At 39.8% G+C, this 24,176-nt stretch overlaps 1 protein-coding gene across 2 annotated transcripts in view; it reads right to left on the bottom strand.

Annotated features, from left to right (window-relative positions):
- Positions 1 to 761: 761 nt before the first annotated feature.
- Positions 762 to 24,176, bottom strand: part of rcc2 (regulator of chromosome condensation 2) — a 35,831-nt gene continuing 12,416 nt past the window's right edge. For both annotated transcript variants that reach the window (XM_043675634.1, XM_043675633.1), the window contains 10 exons: positions 21,804 to 21,947; positions 20,051 to 20,182; positions 16,624 to 16,712; positions 15,376 to 15,490; positions 12,006 to 12,172; positions 10,796 to 10,976; positions 9,701 to 9,806; positions 7,893 to 7,965; positions 5,960 to 6,037; positions 762 to 5,158 (listed from right to left, as the gene is read on the bottom strand). In XM_043675634.1, the coding sequence (XP_043531569.1) occupies positions 5,054 to 5,158; positions 5,960 to 6,037; positions 7,893 to 7,965; positions 9,701 to 9,806; positions 10,796 to 10,976; positions 12,006 to 12,172; positions 15,376 to 15,490; positions 16,624 to 16,712; positions 20,051 to 20,182; positions 21,804 to 21,947 (1,190 nt within the window). In that variant the 3' untranslated portion in view covers positions 762 to 5,053. The remainder of the gene's footprint in view (positions 5,159 to 5,959; positions 6,038 to 7,892; positions 7,966 to 9,700; positions 9,807 to 10,795; positions 10,977 to 12,005; positions 12,173 to 15,375; positions 15,491 to 16,623; positions 16,713 to 20,050; positions 20,183 to 21,803; positions 21,948 to 24,176) is intronic.

Consider the following 24,176-nt stretch of genomic DNA (forward strand, 5'->3'; position numbering starts at 1 on the left):
TGGGGTTTTCCTGACAAATGATAACTGTGCAACTGTTGTCAAAAGTTTCCTAACTACAGATATTTGTTGAATTCAATTTCAATCATCTGCTAAGGCAGAATTTGAACCAGAGCTCCTAGAACATTAGAGTTACTGGATTAATCCTCAACCAATAACAGCACGAGGCCATCACTTTCCCAGGAGGTCCCAACCTCCAATTTGTGATGCTAACACAAACCATTTAAACATAGTTAACTGTAATTTTATTCATTGTGTTATTTACTTTTCAATTAACTGAAGATAGCATTTAGATAAAAATCTGATAAAAAGGGATTTTCTCAAGATTAGATCATTCTAGCCAATGAAGTACCTTAAACAGACAATCACTGTTGAAGCAGAGCAGTCAATTTTGACATTGCAAGCTCCTTCAAACTATTGCTAACAAGCAGACAGACAGTGTGTTTTCTGGTGCTGGCTGAGGAAGAATTTCAGATGACAAAGATCCTATTACCCCGCATAACAAATTTCAGCAAAATAATAATAGCATCAATATTCAGGAGGATATATTTCTCCAAATTTTAGGTTGAAAATTTGTCTTTTTAAAAACCAAAATCTCTCTGGGGACACAAATTGAGTGAGAAGTATTTACCTGTTAATAAACTGATAATTCATCTGAAAAATGTCAGAGACAATGAGGATAACTCAATGTTAAACCAGCAATCCTCCAAATTCTACAACTATCATGTAATTTCTGAATCGTCAATTGTATCACACAATGCAAGGAAATGAAAAGGTAAAATTTATTCAATTTATTGCAAGAAATACAAAAGTAAAAAAAAAGAAAAAAGTTTACAGCACTGAACAGGCAGCTAATTGGCTACAAATTACTAACTAAATCTAATGATGCCAAGAACTAGTCATTAATAACCAGCATGAAAAGAGATGCTCCCTCCCAACACAACTCACTTTCATTTGGGAAGTGTTGAAAACTTGCAAATGTTCAATTCCATTATTAGTTTTGCATTACCAGGGAATCCATGAATAGTATGACTAGATGGTGTTTGTACATAGTGGAATTACTTCACCAGGCACCACAGCTACAATAAACAGTTCAGATTCTCTCTCCTTTGGGTTAAGTGAGCCACAGAAGCAGGAAATTTCCAGCCTCTCTTTCCCCTCCCCCTCATCTTTCCTAATTCTCCCCCAAGAGGGATTTCAGAGTGTGGATAAAGCACATACACAAAACAAAAGGAAATTTCAAAAAAACGTTTGTACTACAAAGCCTCATGTGTTTGTCAACACATCTTTCCAAAAATCATAAACCATTTTAAAGATGGAAGTTCTTTTTAGCAAGGTGAACCACTTTCAACTTTAGAGTAAACGCATTTCTAAATTTGGACATATGCTATTGACAAAACAAAAAACATTGGTGCTTAAAAAGGGAAAGTTCAGCTTGACTCCCCATTCAGACTGTGAAAATTAAAATAGGCAGGTTTAGATTCCAGACACGTGGAGCTGAAAACTGAAGGCAATCGGCGCAGGTACATGAAATACACTTGGGTGTCAAATGAAAATGGTGATTACAGACAATTTTACTTATACTCTCGTAATATCAATAGCTTTCCTTTTGCCATGGAAAAAAAAGTCATTTAAAAAAAAACAAAGTTCCCACAGAAGAGCACCATCTAATGCTCGGTTTCACGTGCTATTTATTTTTTTTTTTACACAAATTGTCGAGCATTGAAAGATGTCAACGAGTCCGAAGTTATCCAAGTTACTTTATTTTCAAGACAGTCTGGTTGAATTCCATGCAATACTTACAGAAAAGAGTGCATACTCACAGCTACTGATGCAAGATACCGTAAGTGCAACTTGCACCTGAAAAGTTCTGTGGTACATTTATACCCAATTCCATAAAGCCTGCACCTTTGAAACCAGAAGGAGAAAAAAAAGGACAGAATTTGGGCTAACTTGACACTTAAGCATCGGTTGCTGCAGGAAGACACCAATGTAACAGTAGTGCCACACAGGGCTACTTGTGTACCAGATTAAAAAAGGATCAGGATAGAAAATGCACAGTACACTGATACAGTTGTTTTTGGGCAAGTAACTTACCAGGGTCTCAAAAAAAAAGCCAGAGAGAGATCAGGAAAGTACAAACAAACCTAGTTACTGTAGCTTTTGATAATTACACCACAGCACTGCCAGTTTTACAGAATGGAAAGCAGGCAGTTTGGCTGGCAATTCAGATTGGGAGGGGGAAACATTAAATTAAACATTAAAACCAAGAAACAGAGGCAGGTTTATTGAACATTTTACAGAATTGAATTTCGTCCCACACAGACCAAAGTTATGAAACTTCAGGGTTATAACTCATGACCAACCACACTGAAATAGAATATACAGCTGCCAATTTAACTGGAATACAAAATCCAGTTTGAATTGCAGCCTGCCAATCTCTTCGAGCTTCTTTAAAAATTTGTCAGACAAAATGCAAAAAGAAACCAGCCGTTTCCATTCAATCGACACCCTCAGCCCCAAGATACCAATGCTATCTTCACCTTGTGGAAAGGGAATGCAGCACAGGGTACTCACAGAAATACCTATGCACTATCACGCTTATTCTAAAGTTCTATTCCCCACAAAACCAGAGTATTTAAAACCATGACTAGATCATAAAATGGTTAAATTTATTTGTTGACTCTATCTCAATCTTCCACCTCACCAGAATTCTGCTTAGACTGATTACAGGATTCAAGTTGTAATTGTCCTTCCAGCACATTGATCAAAGGTATCCAAACTCTTAAAATTCAGTTAATTTGAAATGTATCTGGACAGACAACGAATTGAGGAATAAGAGGTGAAAAATAAGGCAACTACAATTTTGATTCAATGAGGTGGTTAAGACAAGATGAGAGAAATATTATAGAGTAATCTCCATTGTTCTAGTTCCTCTCATCAAAAAAAAAAGGGGTAACTTAGGTCCTGTTTATTAAAGAAGGCTGCCAAAACTGGACTTCATATCAAGGGTCACAGTTTTGCATCCAGAGTCAGGAACATGGCTTTCTGAATGGCAACAGCCACACCACTGGAGTGAGTTACGAATGATCACACTGTAGCATAAGCACGTTGACACCTGTGAGAAATGGTCAATACCGCTCACAATTGTGGTCAATCAGGTCACCAACAAGCAAAAGAAGAGCTGCTGGTGGAGGATAAAGATTACAACTGATAATGAATAGCTTGGAATGAATACGTTTTGGATATGGTTTCAAATTTATAACAGCAGATTTCCCATGACTTCAACTATATACCGAAAAACTTAAAAGGTGGGAAATCTAACAAACCAAGAGGATATTAGAATTTAGGACATAACGTAATGAAGATTCAGTATGCAAATGTTAATAAGTATCTAATGTGATCTGCTCACTAATATTACTAGAAGAATCAAAACAGAGTTCACACACAAAATACCAAATGTTCAAAGACTACTTGGTCTAGTAAACTGTTCTGGACCTAATCCTGTTGTGCCTTATGCTCCTAATAAAATACCTGAAACAAAACTTACCCTGATCTTTAGAAGAGCAAAGTGGTTAGCCAAATAATGAACAGTCAACAAGCCACTGATAATTGAGGAACAACCTCCACTTCACTGTGGCAGGTTCATTGCTCAGAGTTCCTTTAGACCTCAAATTCTCAGGATTGTTATGCCAATTTCATTGTTCCCTTTATAGGGAAAGGCAGCAATGGACTATCATAACCCTTGCATTTATAAATGACCATGCCACACTGAAAAGTCTCAAAGACACCTCTCTTGACTTCTAAAATCTAAACAAAAGAAATATCCCAAATGGTTAGAATTTGGGCTGATAAAGTTAGTGCACAAAAATCATTTTATTAAAAAAAATCCAAAGTGGACAGGACAGGGCAGGAGTAAGAAAGAGCAGAAAATAGTTCCATTAGCTTATCCGAAGTGTAAAACTGTAACCAAAACACATAGCTTACTATAGACCAGGAATAGCAAATGGAAATGTGACTGTCATTAGGGCTCTGCAGAGGAAATCATTAAAACTAATTTTAGTAATTATTGACAATGAATTGGCCAGAGTGGGACATCATAAGGCACTTTCACACTGATGGGGTACTGCTAACAGCAGGAGGATTCCTGTCAGCAGCAAACTAACATAACCCGCAATCTCAAAAGGCTAAAAGGGACCTGAATTCATCATGGGGTCTAAAGGTGATGTCAGAAACCAAAAAGAACAAGAGCATCTTTCAAAAGACCTCTCAAAATAAAGCTGGAGATATGTGATTGCACTAAAAGAGGAACATATGTTTTTGGAAAAGATCTCTCTTGACTGGAACATTGCTCCTCTGAAACATCAGGCAGTGTTGAAGTCCAATCTACTTGGGTCTTGTCCTGTCCTGTCTTATCCTACTGGAGTGTTTGGTCATTACAAAACCTGAGTCACACCTCAGGACTTGGTGGTTAGTAGAACCAGATTTAAAAATCTGTGCACACTTCCCAAACACAAAAAGGAAGGGTATTAATTTCACAATTTGCACATATGCTATTGACCACCTGGCCAGATCAGAACTAAAATTAGAAATACTTGTACCAGAGTGATGGTTTAAATGTAGCCATTTGAAGACCATGATTCCCAGCATTCCAGCTTGCTTACAATGCTTTTGATGACCAATTAAAACAGCCAAATCTGGGCTTAAAAAGAAAATAGAGAGCCCCAACACATTAGTAAGAAATGGCCATTACTGAAGCAATGGTAGCACAATGGCCATACAACACAACTAAAATTAACTATCTGCGTGCATTGTTAAATCAATTGCTTTGGAAACACTACTACGAGCTGCATATGTAATCGCGTTCATGAAAGTACCACTAACATTTTTTTTGTAATGAATTGGAACAGTTCTTTATAAGATGTTGTCCATTGCCTGGCTCCCTGTTCAGTGTGACTTTTTTTTTGTTTTAAATCTTGTTGACCAGTGCACTGTAAACTTCAGCTGCCTTTGTTCAAGTGAAGCTTTCATGTGTGGTTGCTCAGGCTACACAGCATCAGATAATCCGCGGGTTATATTCGGGCAACTTCTTAATCCTCTCTTTCTCTGCATCGCTTTCATCTCTTGCTATCATCAACGAATGAGCATGGCCCATAGAAACCTGCAGGAAAAAAACATAAAATTCTTTCCCTACAAAGCATCACTGGGCACAAAAGGTGTTGAGTTGAAGATGTCAATAAAGAGATGTGCATTTATATGGTGGCAGAACAACTGTAAAATGCTTTAGGGTAATATGTACTTTGAAAAAAATAGAAAATACAGCATCCAGTTTGTAGACTGCATGCTCCCAAAAAGAGCAGTGTGATAATGACCAGATTTTTTTAAAAAATGTAATCTTGGTTGAGAATAAGTATTAATCAGACAGAAGGAAGAACTGTCCCCATAAAAATAAAAGCCATGGGATCTTTACATTTATCCAATAGAAACTGCAGCACTGTGTGCAACACTGCCATATCAGTTACTATATTGTGCTGTGTTTTCAAATTTCTAGAGAGTGATTTGAAAATTGGGACTCAAACAGGAGTCCTTTCTAGCCATTGAGCAGAAGCTGGATAATCCTACTAACCCCCATGAATCAAATAATATAGCTACAGTTTTGATCTCCTTACATGGATATAGGAACAATTCCTGAACAAATATAGATTTAAATTCCTTTGTGGAATGTTAACCATGCAGAACTAAAATTTCTACAAGTCTCATGATACATCCACTACCCTATAAAAGGGGTGGGGTAGGGAGAAAATATTTCAATTTCACCGGAGTGTGCAATTCTACACTGGAACTTCTGCAAAAGTGATAAAATCCCAGACAAAAATCACTGCAAAGAGTAATGCTGAAGAAATGTGTTCTTGGATATACTATACGACTCAAAATGGAAAAAGAATGAGAACAGTTCACTCACCTGCTCAATATAAACTCCATCCAAGGTCTTTATCTCCTGCGCAGTGGTGGAGGATTTAGGTTTGTTGTCCCCATAACCCTGTAACATCAATTATGGTTAAAATTCATACCATCAGACTGCATTTATAACACTGACATGTGTAGGCCCAAACTGCAAGAACATTTGTTTCTAAACAATGTGCAGACATTTTGGATGACAAAAATTTGCACTTATAATTGGATTACAACATTACATTTTAAAAACTAAATGATGAATCTTGCCTGCCTCAGTCAGCCAATGGCAAAAATCAATTTTAGATGAGCTAATAAGTATGGAAAAATTCAGGTCAGGTAGCATCTGTTTAATAAAAAGAAACCAATAGCATTGAGTCCCATGTATGTTTATTCAGAACTCCACAGATGCTGACAGGCCTGCTCAGTTTCAAATTGTTTTGATTTCAGATCTCCAGAATCCACCATATTTTGTTTGGCTGAATGCAAGGTTACAGTGCCAGTTGAGCCTGTAGGTGGTGATGCAAATGATAGCTTCCAATGATAAATCCATCCCTGACAATAGTTTGTAAAGCAGCAGTGTGCATTTATGTGAATTAACCTGCACTTTCAGATAGTTGCCAGCAGATGTCTTAAGATCAGCAACTCTCCCCTGCTCTGATGGAGCTGAACATTGCAACACCTTCCTATGCAGTAGGTCAATGTAACGGATTTGTTGGGCCAATATCCAAGACTCCTCTTTGAAATTCTCTGACTAGTTCACATGTTTCGTTGTGACCTCTTGGAATACAGTATCACTGCAAAGTCTTATTCTTGTATGCAGTGCATGTGGGGATAAGTGTGACCATTGCCTGAACATTCCTCCCACACCAAAATGATTCTCACAGATCCCTCCCCTCATTTTGCAGCAAAACCTATAAACCCCCACTCCACAATAATCCAGTAGCCGTCTCACTTCTCTCTCAAAACAGGAACACCAACCTTTTGCCCAAAAGTCTTCCCAAAAGGGTGGTGTCTATATGGAATAAATTGCCAGAGGAGTTGATGGAGGCTGGTAAAATTACAACATTTAAAAGGCATCTGTATGGGTATATGAATAGGAAGGGTTTAAGAGGGATATGGACCAAGTGCTGGCAAATGGGACTAGATCAATTTAGCATATCTGGTCAGTAAAGAGGAGTTGGACCAAAAGGGATGTTTCCGTACTGAACATCTCTATGATTATGGCTATACAGGGCGTGACAGAATAATTAACTTCAAATTAACTTTGAGCCAACTGGGAAAGAAGACTTCAAAACCTTACTATAGATAGAAAGAGGCACAAAGTCTCTTTGCAACCTTTAGACCATACAGTGTGGCTATGAATGAAGGCTTTGTATAAGCAACAGGATTGATTACACCAAATTCTGCAGCCATATAAAACCACTTTTATTCTGACAGTAAAGTTAAATTAAATGTTTGCCATGTCCAGGATTAGGGGAAAAATGGGTACTGGCACAAAGACTTCAGGTAGATTCCCTAGTGCTGGGAATCTCACTCTATATCACTCTCCAATCAGGTTAGATCTTCACTCCAAATTGGTTATTCACAGGTGGAAAATTAAAACCACTGAAGAAATGCTGAACGTAGACGAACTACATCAAGTATATTTAAGCAGCCAGTGAGATTCTCGGTTCAATTCCTTTAAAATCCACAAAACCCCCACTTCTCTCTACAAAACAATTATATAAATGCAAATATCAAACGTATCGTAACTGTGAACATTGAGCAGACAATTTTTCAATCCTGCTGTCTTGTGAAATCCACCAACAGCGTTGTTTCTTTCATTTCTTGGTGGCATTACAAAATCGCAGAACTAACTGCAAGGGCGACAGGCACCAATGCCCACAGACGTGAAGCAGCTCAGTCTTGTGATTTACCTTACCTCCCAACACAGTCCTTACCAATTCTCCAAAGGTAGGAGAAGGTCCCCAGCTGATTGTACTCTCGTCAGCTGCCACAATGATGCTGCTTTTTCTGAACACAAGAAAGAGAAATAAAAGACAATCCATTTGATTCAGAAATACTCCATTTCCAAAGCCTGAGGGTTTTGTCAAGTGTTATTAACAAGTCAGTCTTGATGAAGTGTACACATCCAAAATACCACAACAGGTCCTTCCTCCTTACAAAGGCTGCTCAACTACTTATAAAAAGCTACCAGTATTTACTGTTTTCTTCAGTTTACTCTTGCCATTCTTCTCCCTCCCTCTGACATTAGATTTTATTTCCACTTGACTGGCATATGAGGTTTAAAAGTTGAAATTCCTCAGAAATGTCTCATTTATAGTATCATCTTCAAAGAAAGGAAAATAAATTCTATATTTGCAACTAAGTTGTACAGCTTCAAGGACAGCTACACAGTTGAGTCCAATGTATCCTTAATATTTGTCTCCTGGTCACTTGTGACCTTTGATTAAATGCACCAAGGCCATCAAAACTCAGCAAAATCAAGACATTAAAACAGGAAGAGGCATTGCATAGAGTACGAAGACAGACCAGAAGATCCTAGATATACAAATCAGAAAATACTGCAAGTATATAGAATGCTACCAGACTCGTTGAGATAGAAACTGAGTTAACATTTCAAGTCAATGACTTTCCAACAGAGCAGGTGATTAATGTTCGATGGAAGATCACCAAACTTATGCATCAAGAGTTTTTTTCTTTCTCTAGATTCTAAACTTTTTGACTATTTCAGATTTGCAGAATCTACAGTGTTCTGCTCTTGTAGAAAATACCAGTTTTAAATTCCTCACTGTCCTGGTGTTGTGCAGGACAAAAAAAAAATGTGGACACAAGGTCTAAACAACTTTGTCGAAAGGAGGTTACATAAAATCAAATAGGGTTGCTGCAGTGGATTATGCTTTGAGTCGGACCCAAAAAATGCATATGCTTTCTGTCTCGGGTCACAAAGTCTGGCACCCTCAGGAGAGGATATGGTGCACAGAGGCAGTGGGTGGGGATGCCAAACAAACAAATTTAGCTAGATCAGTCAAATAAATACTGTGGTTACAACATCAAGTCAGAGGCAGGAAATGACTCAACTGCTGATTCCTGTAAACAAGGCACAAGTCAGGAATGTGACAGAATACTCTCCACTTGTCTGAATGATTGACGCTACAAAAACACTCAAGCAGCTCAAGACTATCCTGGACAGAGCAACCACTTGATTGGCACTCCACCCATCATCTTAAATCACAGTCACTCAATTTAGCACCAGTGTACACTAACAGCAGGATGTACTGCAGAAAATTCCAAATCTGTGACATCTACCACCCTAGACAGCAGGGGTATGAGAAAGCTATCACCTCCAAAATTCACAAACCACCCCAACCTGGAAATATCTCATTTCTTCAGAATTCTGGGACATTCTATCAAAACATTACAGACCTTCTTAATTCGGAGTGCTGCAACTTACCAGTATGTTCAAGGGCAATTAATGCTTGCCTTGCCCAATGACAACCATCTTGTACATTCATAAGAAGGTATTTTAAAAGAGATTCCAAATCTAACACAGGACATTAACTTCAACTTATATACATTCAATGTCTTCTTCCCCCACCCCTTTCTCCAGCCTGTTCACCTATTCATCAGAATCAGCAAGGTAGACAATAGCTCCAGGTCTGTGGGGCTCAGCCAAGGCATTAGAGTCAAAAGATACATAATCAGTAGACTTATATTTCACTCTGCAATCCTGCAGCCATTTACTTACCCACTGGACAGGCTTCGAACCTTCCACCCACACAGGTCCTGCACCACTTTGGGATACATTGTAGAGTCACGAGAAGTGTTAGTAGCACCCCAGAAAAACAAACCACCTTTGAAACAAAAGGAGAGGAAGGTGACCTAAATTGCTAACCAATTCAAATCTAATAAAGGCATGCATGGCCACAACTGATCCACTCCAAACTTGACAAAACAGAGCCTGTACATTACACACAATACTTGACTGAAGGGAGTCAGGGAGAGCTCATCCTACTCAAACTTTTCAGAAACAGAAATCAGTGGAAAAGCAAACTTGTACTTGTGCTGCACGGTTTATATTCCAAGATCATTGCTAGAGGCATCACAGCAATTAGTAGTTGTAGTGTCCACCTACAAAGTCTGCGTGCAGAACGGGCCTAGAACAGTAAGTGAAATTGGAATGATCGATGTTTAGTGGAGGATAGCACCAGAAAAACACTGCTCTTCAAATATTGCTGACACCTTTCTACTCAAAAAAGACTAGAGACACACTGGTAAAGAGGACAACACTTCTCAGTACTACACTGAAGTATAGTTGGAAGTATTATGTCACTTTAATATGACCAAAATGGAATTTGAACCTGCAAGCCTTGACTCGGGTTAAAGCGTGCCACCACTAGCCAACCTAAACTGGACTGCAATATCAAGGCTCAATACCGACAATTACGAGGGATGGTACAGTGTAAAATATACACTTTCCAAAAAGCAAGTTTCATCATTACAAGTAGCTCTATTTTAAACGGGACTCTTTCACTTAAGGAGTTGAAATCGGATAACCTACCTTCTCGCAGACAGATTTTTTCCTCCTCCTCCTGTTTTGCAACAAAGGACAACTGAGCTCCAGAATGAGGTTGGAACAATAAATCAGTAAGATCAACAGGCAGCTGTACTGGCTGCAGGAATGCCCTGCTCATAGAATTACACAGAACTTACAACATAGAAAAAGATCATTTGACCCAATTAGTGTATGCTGGCGATTATGCTCCACAAAGGCCCCAAATCGATATTTCACCACCATATGGAAGCAATTCACAATCAGTTCATAGGCATAGTGAAAACTAACCCATTTCATTTACTGCAAATGAGCAGGTGTTCCCTGCACAGATCTGTACAGCACCTCGACCAGGGAAATCAAACAGCTTAACCAGGCGTGGGACCATTTCATCTTTCTGCTCAGAGTGTCCTAGGCGACCATATCCTCCAAATCCCCAGGTAAACACCCTCTTCTGCGAATCAAGAGCAATCTGGGAAATGCAAAAATGATTAAAACAGGATTATTCTTAACATTTGCTAGGCTGCAGGAGCAGCTCCACACCAAATTTACTCTAGAATGTTTTTTGACCAATCTTCAAGGTCACTTATGGTAATGACTGACATGAGCTGCAGCCAACCTAGTCAAGTCAAAAAAGATCAGATGTCATTACACAAAGCTTTCAAGTCTGTTTCGCTCGCTCTTCACAGAGGCTGCTGGACATGCCGGGTTTCTCTGTCTTATTTCAGATGCACGGCATCATCAGTTTTTTTTTTAAAACAGTTAACATTGGAGGCAGACAACTCCTCCTGGGTTCCAAAGGAAGAGTCCTATCGGACTTGAAATGTTAAAATATATTTCTCTCTCTACAGATGCTGCCAGACCTGCGGAGTTTCTCCAGGACTTTGTTTTTATTTCAGACATTCAGCATCTGAAGTCCTTGGTTTTATTTTAGGGAACAGGCACAATTAATTGCAGTGAGCTGAGGCTTAAATGATATGCCAAGGGCACTGCCGATTCCATTCTGGACTGGAGGAGGAGATGGTAGGGATTCTTCTTGAACCACTTCAATCTTTGTGGTGAAGCTATTCCCACAGAGATACTAGGATTGCAACTGAGAAATGAAGAAGCAATGTTTATACATATCCAAGTCTGGATAGTGTGTGGTCTAATTGTGATCTTAGAAAATCCCCAAGTGTCTACTGGCCTCATCCTTCCAAACAGGGGGTTGCAGATTCAGGGACACGCTACCTGGATTGTAGAAGGCAGGTCAAAAGAATTGACTTTTTAAATACATCTTTTCATCAAATCATGGCAAAAAATTAAGAAATATTTTCTCTAAGATCTTTTATTGATGAAAGCAGAAAATACCGCTCTCCCTTTATTCTACCCTTTGCATAAATAAATTTCGATCTAAAGACACAAATCCAATGATAGGGAGAAAGAATATTTAGGGGTGCACAGGTTAGGTTACTCTGCAGTTATTTAGCAAGACAGCCCCAAGGACAAATCACTCTCGTACCGTGTGATTTGCTCCACAGGCCACTTCACGGACAACAACATTTGGCACTGGTAAGATCTGACCATCTTTTGTCTTCTCCAAGAAGATTGCTACACGGCGAGGCACCACTTCGCAGTCAAATTCGATTCTCTGGGCCCGGGCAATGAACTTTCCATCAGAGTTGTGCCCTATTTGAAAACCGTAATTAACATGGAATATTATAGCATTTGACTTAACAGACCTGCACTGGGTCCACACATGCCACATCTCAATTTATTTCATCACCTCCATCAGCATACAATTCTGATTTAAAATGCATCGATATTAGCTGCCTCACCATTCCACGTGGCAGTAATTTCCACATTCTTTGGTTAAAAAAGGAATTTCTCTTCAATTTCTTATAGGGTTAACTAACTGTCTAGTATTTGTGGTGCTCAATTTTGGAGTTCCCGATATAAACATCTTCTCCATGGCGATGCTGTTGAACTGTTTTATTATTTCAATGAGACACTGCCTTGAAATGGCTCAGCCTTCACAAGCTGGCATAGTTTCCGGTGAGCCTTTTCAAAAAAAAAATACACAAGGACCACCAACACGGGGTGCCAAGTACTGTACATTGTTAACCAGTGGAGAGATTAGATTAGAGGAACAGCAGGAATTAAGGAGCACTGCTCATTTCAGACACTGTAAGAGCTTGCAGTTTTAATTGTTTCTTCACCTTTCAATTTAACAGCATGGAAGAGGAATAAAAAAAATTTTTTAAAAATCACTTTTTAAAAGCAGGTTATGCCAATATAATCGTTGTGCTCTTTGCATCCACACCCATTTTCTCCTGTGGCAGAAGTTGAGATAAATGCCAGAATGCTGTCACAAGGGGATCTTTGTCAGCCTCACCCATATAGCAATCCTCCACACAGGAGCTCATACAGCAAGTGTTGGAAAGCAACACAACCCGTCCCACTCTGATAATCACACATACATCCTTTCCAGCAGCAGATACTGAATGGTGATCAGCAGTGAAAAATATCCCATCCCTTGTCCTCTATGTCCACAGACAGTGAGGAGAATGACAGCGGACCTATGGACACTGCAGCAGAGATTAGTTAATTCGTTAGGGATGAAGCCAAAGGCTGTCTAGTCTCCATGGTTACAGACCACATTTTACCAACTGTGTCATTAAGGAAGTTGCGTTCACTGTCTTTATATCACACAAAACCAGAAAAAGTCATGTCTGCATCTCTGGTTATAGCATGAAATACTTTTGCCCCCTACTCTCACGTGGAAGGTCTGCTGATTCTGTCATTCGATTACATTATGGTTGATCTGCACCACAGGCCCCATTTTCCCAATTTCACTTCATATCATCTACAAGATGCTCTGCAGTTGTATGCCAAGACTTTCTAGAAACTGCTAGAAAGACAAGCAGTTAGACTACAACAAGGGCAGTGGTGGTGTAGTTATAATGTTACTCGAAGAGTAATCTAGAGACACAGGTTAACCTTCTAGGGGTGTGGGTTCAAATTGTCACTGGTTGTAAAAACCCATCTGATTCACTGATGCCGCTTGGAGATGGAAATCTGCTAAATCAGTCTACACACAATGTTATCGGTCCTCTGAAATGGTCTAGAGAATGAACACATTCATGTGCAACAAGTGACAGCAACAGCCACAGCCACACACTGTATGACACAATACCCTAACTTTAAACTAAATCACTGTTCTTTCAGTGCCACAGAATCCTGAGACATTGTCCCCAGCAGAACTGTGGATATACATACACAAGGACCTACAACAGCTTCTCAATGGTAACTAAGAATGGAAAATAAACGCTGGCCTAGTAAGTGGCAATATCCCAAGAATAAATACAGCAACTAACCCCAGATGGTTTTATTAGGTAAAAGGTGAACTTATGCAAGCATCAGAATGTTGGAGTTACAAATTTCACTATGCAGAACAAGTGCTTCTTGATGAGTAGATGAATTCAAAAATCAAAATAAAACACAGGCACCTAATATGTACAGCAGTATGAATGCCACAGGCAAGCCATTGGCCAGTCCTATAACTTCATGTAAAAAAGTGGGAAAAGTTCCAGGGATGTGGAATTTTAGTTACAAAGATTGCAGAAGTTAGGGCTGTTTGGAGAAAATGCATTTGATAGGAACATTCAAAATTACAAGGGGTCTAGACAGAGTACGTAGTGAAAAACTGCTTCCCTTGGGAGGAAGGATCAAGAATAAGAGGGCAGAGACTTAAAATCAGATTTAAAAGGAAGCAACAGGAGGCAAACTTTCAGGCACAAGCAATTACGATCTGGATTTCACTGCTTGACAGCAACATGGTGGCAGGCTTGATCAAGGCATTCAAAAGGAAATTAAATTATTGTCTGAAAGGGAATAATGTGCAGGGCTGCACAGAAACAACAGGAGCCTCTCGAGGAATTGGTCCTTCAGGAGAACTAGCACAAACATGCCAGATGGGAATGGCCAACTTCTTTGCTGTAATCATTTTGTAATTGTGGACAGCTTTTACTGATCTCGTCTTTTGCATCGCAGTGAGTTGATGGCATTAGACATTCTGAAATTGCAGCTAGAGTAGAATCCAGACCACTGGCAGAAAAACTGATTGGAGCTTTTCTGCTACCTTCAGGGGCAGGGTGGTCCATGCCAGAGATTGTAAAAATGAGCTTATACTGTTTACTATCAGACAGAGGGCTCAGCCTACTGACGACCCACATACTTGCACCAATATCAGGTAGAAAAAGAAGAAAATATTCAGTGATCTGTCAATATTTAAAAGGACACGTATGTTCTCATTTCTATCATATGCTTTCTCCAGGGAACGTACTGGCAAGTGAAGGACAGCAAGGGACAGGAACAGAGGTAATTCTTCAGACTCCCATGGTCTTTGAGATGAGAATGCTAACAATTAACACTACAAGCTCAAATTCAAATGGAATGGTGTTCCAGCTCATTAAAGTGCACTTCCAAGGACGTCACATCAATACAGATCAAGGAGATAATGAGTTAACAACTCCAATGGCCTTAAATCGGCCACTGATCTCATACTCGTCACGTGTGAAACATTCATTAAAAGCAGTAATGACTCCTTTGAGAGTTCGTTGTTCAATGTGCCAATAAGCCCATCACTGAATGAGCAAGAGTAGCGTTTAGTTTAATTGAAGAAGAAATATGCACATACCAACAACACGCAATTAGGTTAATATATAAAAAGACTGCTTAATCCAACTGGGCTGGCATCCACATTGAGGTAGGTTGAGGGAGGAAGATAAGCTAACGACAGGTCTCAGGCTCAACAGACAGGAGGATGGAGTTTTGCAAGAAAAATCCAGTGGCAAGAGATACTGATGCAAGTTTAATAAATGTACACTTACCAAGCTGTCCATACTCTGGATGGCCAAAAGAGTACAGGTTCCCTTTGCAGTCAGCTATCATACTGAATTCTGCACCACAGGCAATTTTTACAATCGGCTGGCCATTGTACATTATCTGAGAGAAAAAAAGTGAGAGGAGTACAGAAAAATGGGCAATTGATCAATGGTAATGTTTTTATAACTCTCAGTGTACAAATACTTTTATATATGAAAGGACCACTACAAGTACAGTTTTAAAATGCTGCCAGCATAATTCATTTTTCTACATTCTCCATAGTCTAATGGCCGTGAGTCAGGCTACTCCATGGAAAACTATTTTGATTAAATAAAATTTAACAGGTGTCAAAATACCTGTAAATTTAGTCATTCCATTATTATTTAATATATAGCATAAACGGTTATGACAAATATATGCGAACTGTCACTCACCCTCTCTAGAGCTTTTCAGAGCAATCAAAATGATAAATACGGAGGGGAAAATGCACTTAGAAGCAAACAAAAACAGCTGGAAATCAAAACAATGCAAGGCGGTCAAAAGAAAAGCCTTTTTAAAAAAAATTTGAGTGGCTGTAATATTAATAAAAGGAGACTATTTTGCCAAGTGCAAATCAGTGTTCATCAGCTCCAGCACAAAAGGACATCATAAAGATCATGGATGTAGTGTTGCCTAGCAAGGTGTATAGAACTCATCTTTTCAAATACAAAGATCTGCAACTAGGTTTTGTGCTCTCAACTTAGTAGCATATCAATATTACTGTTGATGGCAGAAAATTATTAATCTACAGGTTTTACTGTTCAGTAAACTAATGTAATGGGACATGAAATAGTCTTGCAGCACAGATGTTCGGAAGGCATTGCATTACTGCTACTACACTCTTCAAACCAACTATATAAAACAGAAACAATACCTGGGGGAGGGGGGTAAGAAATGCCAATAGACTAAAACACAAGATAAGGATGGAGTAACTTGCTGGCAAGACTATATGGGAACATGGAGAGAATAACATCAGACATGGCTGTACTTTCTTGTAGATCACAGCTGAACAAGATGTCAACATCTAAATAAAACACGAAGAGTGGCTTACTTGGGCAGGTTTGCAAAGGCATTCTTACACACAGGAGAACCTATGCAGGCCTATCATTACAGAAGGGAGAAAAGTGAAAATAGTGAACAGGGAAGATACTGGTAGATGAATGCAGAATAGTCGTCAGGATAACGGTTTGTCAGATTGACGGGGTTCGGTTTACCTGTGAAGGGCAGGGTTCCGCTTCAGTCTGGTTTCCGAGGCCAAGTTGCCCCATTTTATTCTCACCAAATGCATAAACGGTTCCATTTTCTACACACAGTTAAAGTTAGACAACATAGTAATTAGATTTTCTAATTACAACAAAAAACTACAAAGCAAGACCAAAACTTCAATGAAGGAGGAGATTAAACAGAATTACAACAGGTATCATGATGGGCATTTATGAACAGCCACCTACAGATCAGTCAGATTGAGAGCTGGTAAAAATGTTAATCACTTTAGAATGTCAGTTAACGATGACGTCGATGTCATAGAGTCAGAGATGTACAGCATGGAAACAGACCCCTTCGGTCCAACCCGTCCATGCCAACCAGATATCCCAACCCAATCTAGTCCCACCTGCCAGCAACCAGCCCATATCCCTCCAAACCCTTCCTATTCATATACCCATCCAAATGCGTCTTAAATGTTGCAATTATACCAGCCTCCACCACTTCTTCTGGCAGTTCATTCCATACACGTACCATCCGCTGTGTGAAAAAGTTGTCCCTTAGGTCTCTTTTATATCTTTCCCCTCTCACCCTAAACCTATGCCTTCTAGTTCTGGACTCTCCCATCCCAGGGGGAAGACTTTGTCTATTTATCCCATCCATGCCCCTCAGAATTCTGTCTTGTATCAGCTTCGTTTTATTAGATCTTCTCTCCTACATCTTCACTTCTTGCCAGGGACCTTCCCTCTGGTGTTAGCCAGTAGGTTCCGATCATTGAGAAAATCGGCCTGTTTCATGCAAGCAGAATGGGGCTGACTAAACTGCCTGCACTTCAGGCTGAAAAGCCATGGGGAGGCAAACATTTGGCATTCATCCTGTGCCAGGATAAAATTGGGGCAAGGTTGGTCTCTAGTTTGAATCTGGTGAATCAGTGTCGGAGTTACAGTAATCAATTTATACTATTTCAATGCAGGAGGGGCAACAAAAATGCAAGGTTCCTGCTCAAGACAGCTTTAGAGCCATAGAGATGTACAGCATGGAAACAGACCTGCCAGTAAATTCTGCTGGCAACAGCTGTATGATACAAGGTTAAAAAAAACAGATTAGCTGAACAGCCAATCTTTATTTAGCTGTCTGGAAGCTTACGAAGTACTGAAATACAGATGGCAATGCAACCATATGCCAGAATGGTAGTCGTTCCTTCAGGAAAAAGGGAGAAGAGGATATCACAGAAAATTTTTAAAAAGCCTCGTTTTGCAGCAACAGGGCAATTAAATAAAAGATTTCTATTGCAGCCTGGTCACAGTAACTCCCTCTTTTGCTCTGCCAGCAGGGGAGTAACCATAAAGTTACAGATACGATTAAACAATGGAGTTACTTTGATCCAAGGTTATACGATTAGGATAGATACTAACTTATGCAACTTTGACAAATGGCAAACATTTTTAAAATCAAAAAACTTTCCCCAAGTTACATATTGTCCAGTATAGATTAAGGAAGATTCATTTGGATAACTTTTGTAACGTATTTGTAGCATTGAAAATGCTATCCTGCTTGTCTATTTGCAATGAACAAATTATTAGCCCTTTTTAATATGAACTTGTTCACTTTCTAATGGCCTAGCGAGTTCAGAATAGTCACAGTGAGACTCGCCCCGGACCAGCACTTTTCAGCAGTCAATTATGGGCATCACTGAAGAGCAGTCAATTTTTTGTCCCCCTCCCTCTCCTTACCCAGGGACATGGAGACCAATTATTAGATCTCTTAGCTCATTCAGAGTGCAGAGGTCCAAGCTGGGATCTTCTTGGACTAACTGAAATGCAAGTGTTTTAATTCATACATTTATTTTACTCTTACAGAATTCTAGAAGCTGGAGGCTAAACAATGTGCCAAGGGCAAAACAAAAGACAGCATGCGCAAGCACAACTCAAACCTCAAGATAAGGTAATTTAACAGGCAAGTTCAGTAGAAATACTTCAGACTTATGCTCCACATCAGATATCAAAACTGTTGCTAGCAGGAAAATTTATAGACGAAGGCTTGCACTATAGAACCCAAAAGACACAGTCAGCCACTTCAATGAACAGGAAATTAAACACTTGGATCTGGCAACAATCAGCCAAGGGACCCCCACATCAAGTGCTCAGCTTTACTTCCTCTCCAATGACATGGACATTGAGCTCAGTGCTGAAGCCTTTCAACTATAAAGCTCCCCTGGAAGATTTTAAAACCCACAAGATTTAAATTCAATCCAATTAGATTAGACAGTTCACCATGCAGAAGATGAAAAAAAAAATCTCAGTCTTAGCAAGTAGTGCTACAGATCTAAATCACCAATTATAAACCTGTTTAGAATTATCTCAACACCAAATTCTCCCACTACCTCAAGGCTAAAATCAGTTCCATTAAGTCAGACAAAAAGCTTGTGTGAACGTGGGTATTGATGAGACCCAGAAAGGACAGTCAAACAGTGCTTCCTAAGTTTTTCTCCAGCTCTGCCTAATTTTGGGCCTTGAAAATTACACTGAAATGTGCTTTCTCTGAGGGGGAAGGGCGAGGACAGGATATTAACAAACCCAGGAGTTGGAGTAGATAGGGTGTAGGGATCCATTCTGTTCAGTGAGTGCAGTTTCGAAGTTTAAACAAAACCCTCTTTCCTCTGAACTTTTCAGGCCAGGATGGAAAAATAAAATAAATCAGCCACAGGCAATAAATTAGGCCACAGGCACCATTAAAAAAAATTGAAATATTTAAAAGGGACCATGCAATTATTACATTTGGTCAGAGCTTCACAGCAGACACAGCTGTCTCCATGCTCACATCCTCAAACGTTCATCTGCCAAAACCAGACGGTTCACAACCTCGAGTTTTGGAAGTTCTGGTCTAAAGGTCCTACCTTGCCTTATAAAATCAAACCAAACTAGCCATTCAGACCACAGGTCGAAGAGGCAAAATTACTCATTGATACCACTACAAACTATGTGACCTTGTTGGATGAGGAACAACTGGCAGCACTCAGAACGTTCTGCAATCCCACTCACATGTTGTTACTGCACACATTAACGCAAAGCAATTTAGTTGTTACTTTTCAGAGAAGATAGTATTGTACCTCAAGTTGCATCCTAATACTTATAACCACCAGGAAAACTTAGTATATAAAGACAATTATTTACAGTTCAGTGTAAAACTGAACCTTCAGTATTCACCAACTTATTTCAAAAGGGTAACTGGTTTAAACAGTGGAACTATTCAAACGCTTATATAACACCAGTTTTTAGGCACACGTTCAATATTAGCATTGACATATTTCTGACAATCTTCCCAAAAAAGGAATCAAATACACCAAATTCTGTTTGTATTTTATTGCGAAACACCATTATTTATTATAAAGTCACAATAAAACACATTTTTAAGCCCCCTGCACACTTTGGCAGTTACCTGTTAAACAGAGACTATGATTACGTCCACAAGCTCCTGCAACTATTGTCTGGTCTTTGAGGGCCTCAATGAGCTTAGGGACCTCCCCTCGCTTTGTGTCTCCATGTCCAAGCTGCCCTTTCTCCCCTCGCCCTAAAAAAGGTGAAAGAGAAAGAACATTTAAAAAATTGCCTCCAGTGAACACTAAGAGCCATACTTCATGTGAGATTAACGAGGCCCACATTTCCTGTTTTAGAAGGGGTTACAAATTAATTGTCAATCAAGCATTTAACAGGGCAGCAGCAGTCTCCTGGATCCCAGGGTGCTTAGAGGCTACATGGACACAGGCCTCTAGTCAATGATGGTCCTTGACATAGTTGAGTGAAGCTGGATGGCTGTTAGTGGACCCTCTCTTCCTGATGTCAAGTCACTTAAATCAGATTATCAAGGAATATTAGGATAAAAGTTAAAAAATCACAACACCAGGTTATAGTCCAACAGGTTTAATTGGAAGCACTAGCTTTCGAAGCACTGCTCCTTCAAACCACCTGTGGTGTAAAATTCCAAGCAGTGGAATGTGGTGAAACGGTTAAAAATTATGTCCCAATACATGTGTGAATCTAACCGGAATGGAGGTGTTGCTTAGTCCCGTGTGAATCTTATTACACACCTCCCCGTGTGAATCTTCTTATCTGTATGTAACCAGAATGGAATGTGTTTTTTAGCCTTGCTCTGCTGTTCACATGAATGTTTATATCTGGAAAAGAGTATATCAGCTGGAAAAGTCTCCAGTTCGGTGAGTCTGCTCCGGGGTTACGTTTAACCGCCGAGCGTGGGTTGTTGGCAACCGCTCTGCGAGAACTGACGGCTCCCAGTTCCGGTAACATGTAGAGTGAGTATAAGCCAGACCCGTTGTGGCGACGCTGCGGGGAATAAAATGCCCATATTCTAGCAGACTCGCCTCTTGGTCGTTTGTTCTGTGTCAGACTACTCTCCTACGAACCTGACCTTGAGAATTTTTTAAAACACCACCTGATGAAGGAGCAGCACTCCGAAAGCTAGTGTTTCCAATTAAACGTGTTGGACTATAACCTGGTGTTGTGTGATTTTTAAACTTTGTATATCCCAGTCCAACACCAGCATCTCCAATTCATTAGGATAGACATAGAAAAGATGTTTCCACTTGTGGCAGGGGAGAACAAAGAAAACAAACTAGGCGGTGTAAATGTAGAGTAAAAGAAAATCAAACTAGAAAAATATAGGGAAATATCTTTATCTAGAAATTAGTTAAATGTGGAACTCACTGCAACAAGCAGTTGAGAACAATGGCAGATTAATTTAGGAGAATGCTGGGTTAGCACATGAGAAAAGGAGGGGTTAAATGAAGGAGTGGGAAGAGTATAAACATCAGAATGCCAGAGTTGGGTCTCATGACTTATTTCAACACTGTAAATTACACCATTCCAAATCACTCAAATTCATGTCAGGTTGAACAGCAAAATGGAAAAGGAATGAACAATTCACCTTCTCCCAGGAAAGGTGGCAGAGTGAAACTGAAGAATCAGGTCTTCCCTCAACAACAGGACATATAACTTTGAGCTTTTTAGGTGATTAATCAAGTTTCTAAATGCATGAAAGAGTATTTGCATGCAAACTTGATAAGTAAGTTTTTGTCAAATAGTAACTGACAGATGATTAAAGAGATAAACATAGTGGGAGATTATCAGGATACACAAAGTTCTCAAGCTCATTGCAACAGTCTCCAACTACTTACCCCAGCTCCAGATCTTCCCTTCTGTAGTAATGATGAGATTATGAGCAGCACAAGATCCTGACGACACTGTCCGCACTCTTATTCCTGAGAGACACCCATAACGATTTGGACCCCACAGATTCTGCCCCAGATTCCGGTATGCAGCTGAAACAAATAAAGCAACTTTAGCAATAACACATCAACACATGCCCAAAATAACACCATGCGACATCAGTTGTCTGTCTGACATTGTCATTCGCTTGTCACAAACAAAATTGTTGGCTTTGGGACTACGGTAATTAACAGACATAGGCAAACTGTATACCACCCAAGTTACTCCTCAAAAAAAAGTGTTTCTCAATGTGTATATAACAAATAAAATGAATATGTAATGAAAACAGCTGAACCACAAACGGCCAAATGGAAGTGCAGTGTTCTGCCAGTCAAGTTTATTCCATAACATTTTAAGTCTCAAAACAGTGGGTGATATTTTGAGTAAACAGATAGCAATTCAAACAGAGCTATTCAATGAAATGACCTCTCACACAAGTCTCACCACAGGCAGAATTGAACAGACGTTGGAAGCTTCTGCCATTCATATAGTTACGGTTTTAAAGTGAACTGAGAAGGGGAAAAATTCAAGGTGATAAAATTAACACATGAAAGACCAAATTCAACCGTCCGGGAAACTACCAAACGGGGCCACTATGAACAATGAGCTCCTACCCATCATCGATTGTGATGCAGACATCTTGCCAAAGTTTTCCTGCCTGCTAATTTCAATGATTTCAGCATCAAAACAAAAGCAACCCAAGCTATTGTAAAAGCAAATTATAAAAGCTGATACTGGAAATGTGAAACAAAGTACGGTGGAGAAACTCAGCAGGTCTGGCAGCATCTGTGGAAAAAGTAATAGTGTTAATGTTGAGTTCAGTCTGACTAGTTCAGTTCTGAAGGAGTCATACCAGATCAAACATTAACTCCTACTCTCTCCACAGATGCTGCCAGACCTATGGAGTTGTCCACTATTGCCAGTTTGTTCCAAGCCAGGCTACTGATCGGCTGACTACCAGGGAAGAATGACGCAAGGGCAGCACCATGTAGAACAAGCATGTATTGGGGTCAGAAAAGATGTTACCAGCCATTTACGCAAGTGAATGTCACCTAAGTATCATTGAAAAATGGCATAAAAATTGCTCAACGATTTCTGTATGATCTGGACATCTTCGTTGAGGATGTAGAGGTAGTTGGGAAGAAGAGATGAACTGTATCAGCAGACCCTGTAAACATGCTCAGAAGACAGTGGGGGCAAATTGGTGGAGGCCGGAAGTCTAGCCCAAATGTCCTTAACGCAATGATGAGGAATAGTTAAGTTTAGCGAATGAAGCTTCAAATGCCATTTGCTATCAACTGCACCAACAAACCCATGAATTGTTCACTGCACCATTTCACCATAACCTTTATCAAGTCAGTCCTCATTCCTGACATTCACATTTGGCTATATACTCAAAGCTTCACATCCACACTATGCATATTACCTACTATTCATCCACGTGATTATCAACTAAACAAAATCCACAGCATTCAGCAGTACACTTCCTTCTCTCTTCTAGAAAGAGAGAGAATGAACAAACACAAGCTAACTGAAGAGGGACTAGTGATTCTGCATTTCCAAATCCCCATAATAAAAGGGAATAGCCAATGGCTTTTAAGTCAAAATAGAAGTCACGTGATACCAGGTTATAGTTCAACAGGTTTATTTGAATTCACAAGCTTTCAAAGCGCTGCTCCCTCATCAGGTGAAGTCTGATGTGTTGGATTATAACCTGGTGTCATGTGACTTCTTACTTTGTACAACACCGTCACCTCCACATTATGGCTTTTATGGAGTCAGACACAAGTTAAAGTTGTTGCCAAAAAAAGGTGGGGATGAAATCATTGATAATATATCCCTCCTGACTACTGTCAGGCAAGGAGCATCTGACTTGAAACTTTATTGCTGGAACAGCACAGCAGGTCAGGCAGCATCCAGGGAACAGGAGATTCGACGTTTCGGGCACAGGCCCTTCTTCAGGTTCAACTTTGATCTCCAGCATCTGCAGACCTCACTTTCTCCTCCAAGGAGCATCTGACTAGCATGCCAGCTCAGACCGCTGTTATAATGGTTGGGGAATACTATACAAACAGGCGTGCTGGACGTCATATCAATTCAGGTATCTAGAACATAGAACATAGAAGAATACAGCGCAGTACAGGCCCTTCGGCCCTCGATGTTGCGCTGATCCAAGCCCACCTAACCTACACTAGCCCACTATCCTCCATATGCCTATCCAATGCCCGCTTAAATGCCCATAATGAGGGAGAGTCCACCACTGCTACTGGCAGGACATTCCA

This window comes from Chiloscyllium plagiosum, chromosome 34 (assembly GCF_004010195.1).
Source record: "Chiloscyllium plagiosum isolate BGI_BamShark_2017 chromosome 34, ASM401019v2, whole genome shotgun sequence".
Lineage (NCBI taxonomy): Eukaryota > Metazoa > Chordata > Chondrichthyes > Orectolobiformes > Hemiscylliidae > Chiloscyllium > Chiloscyllium plagiosum.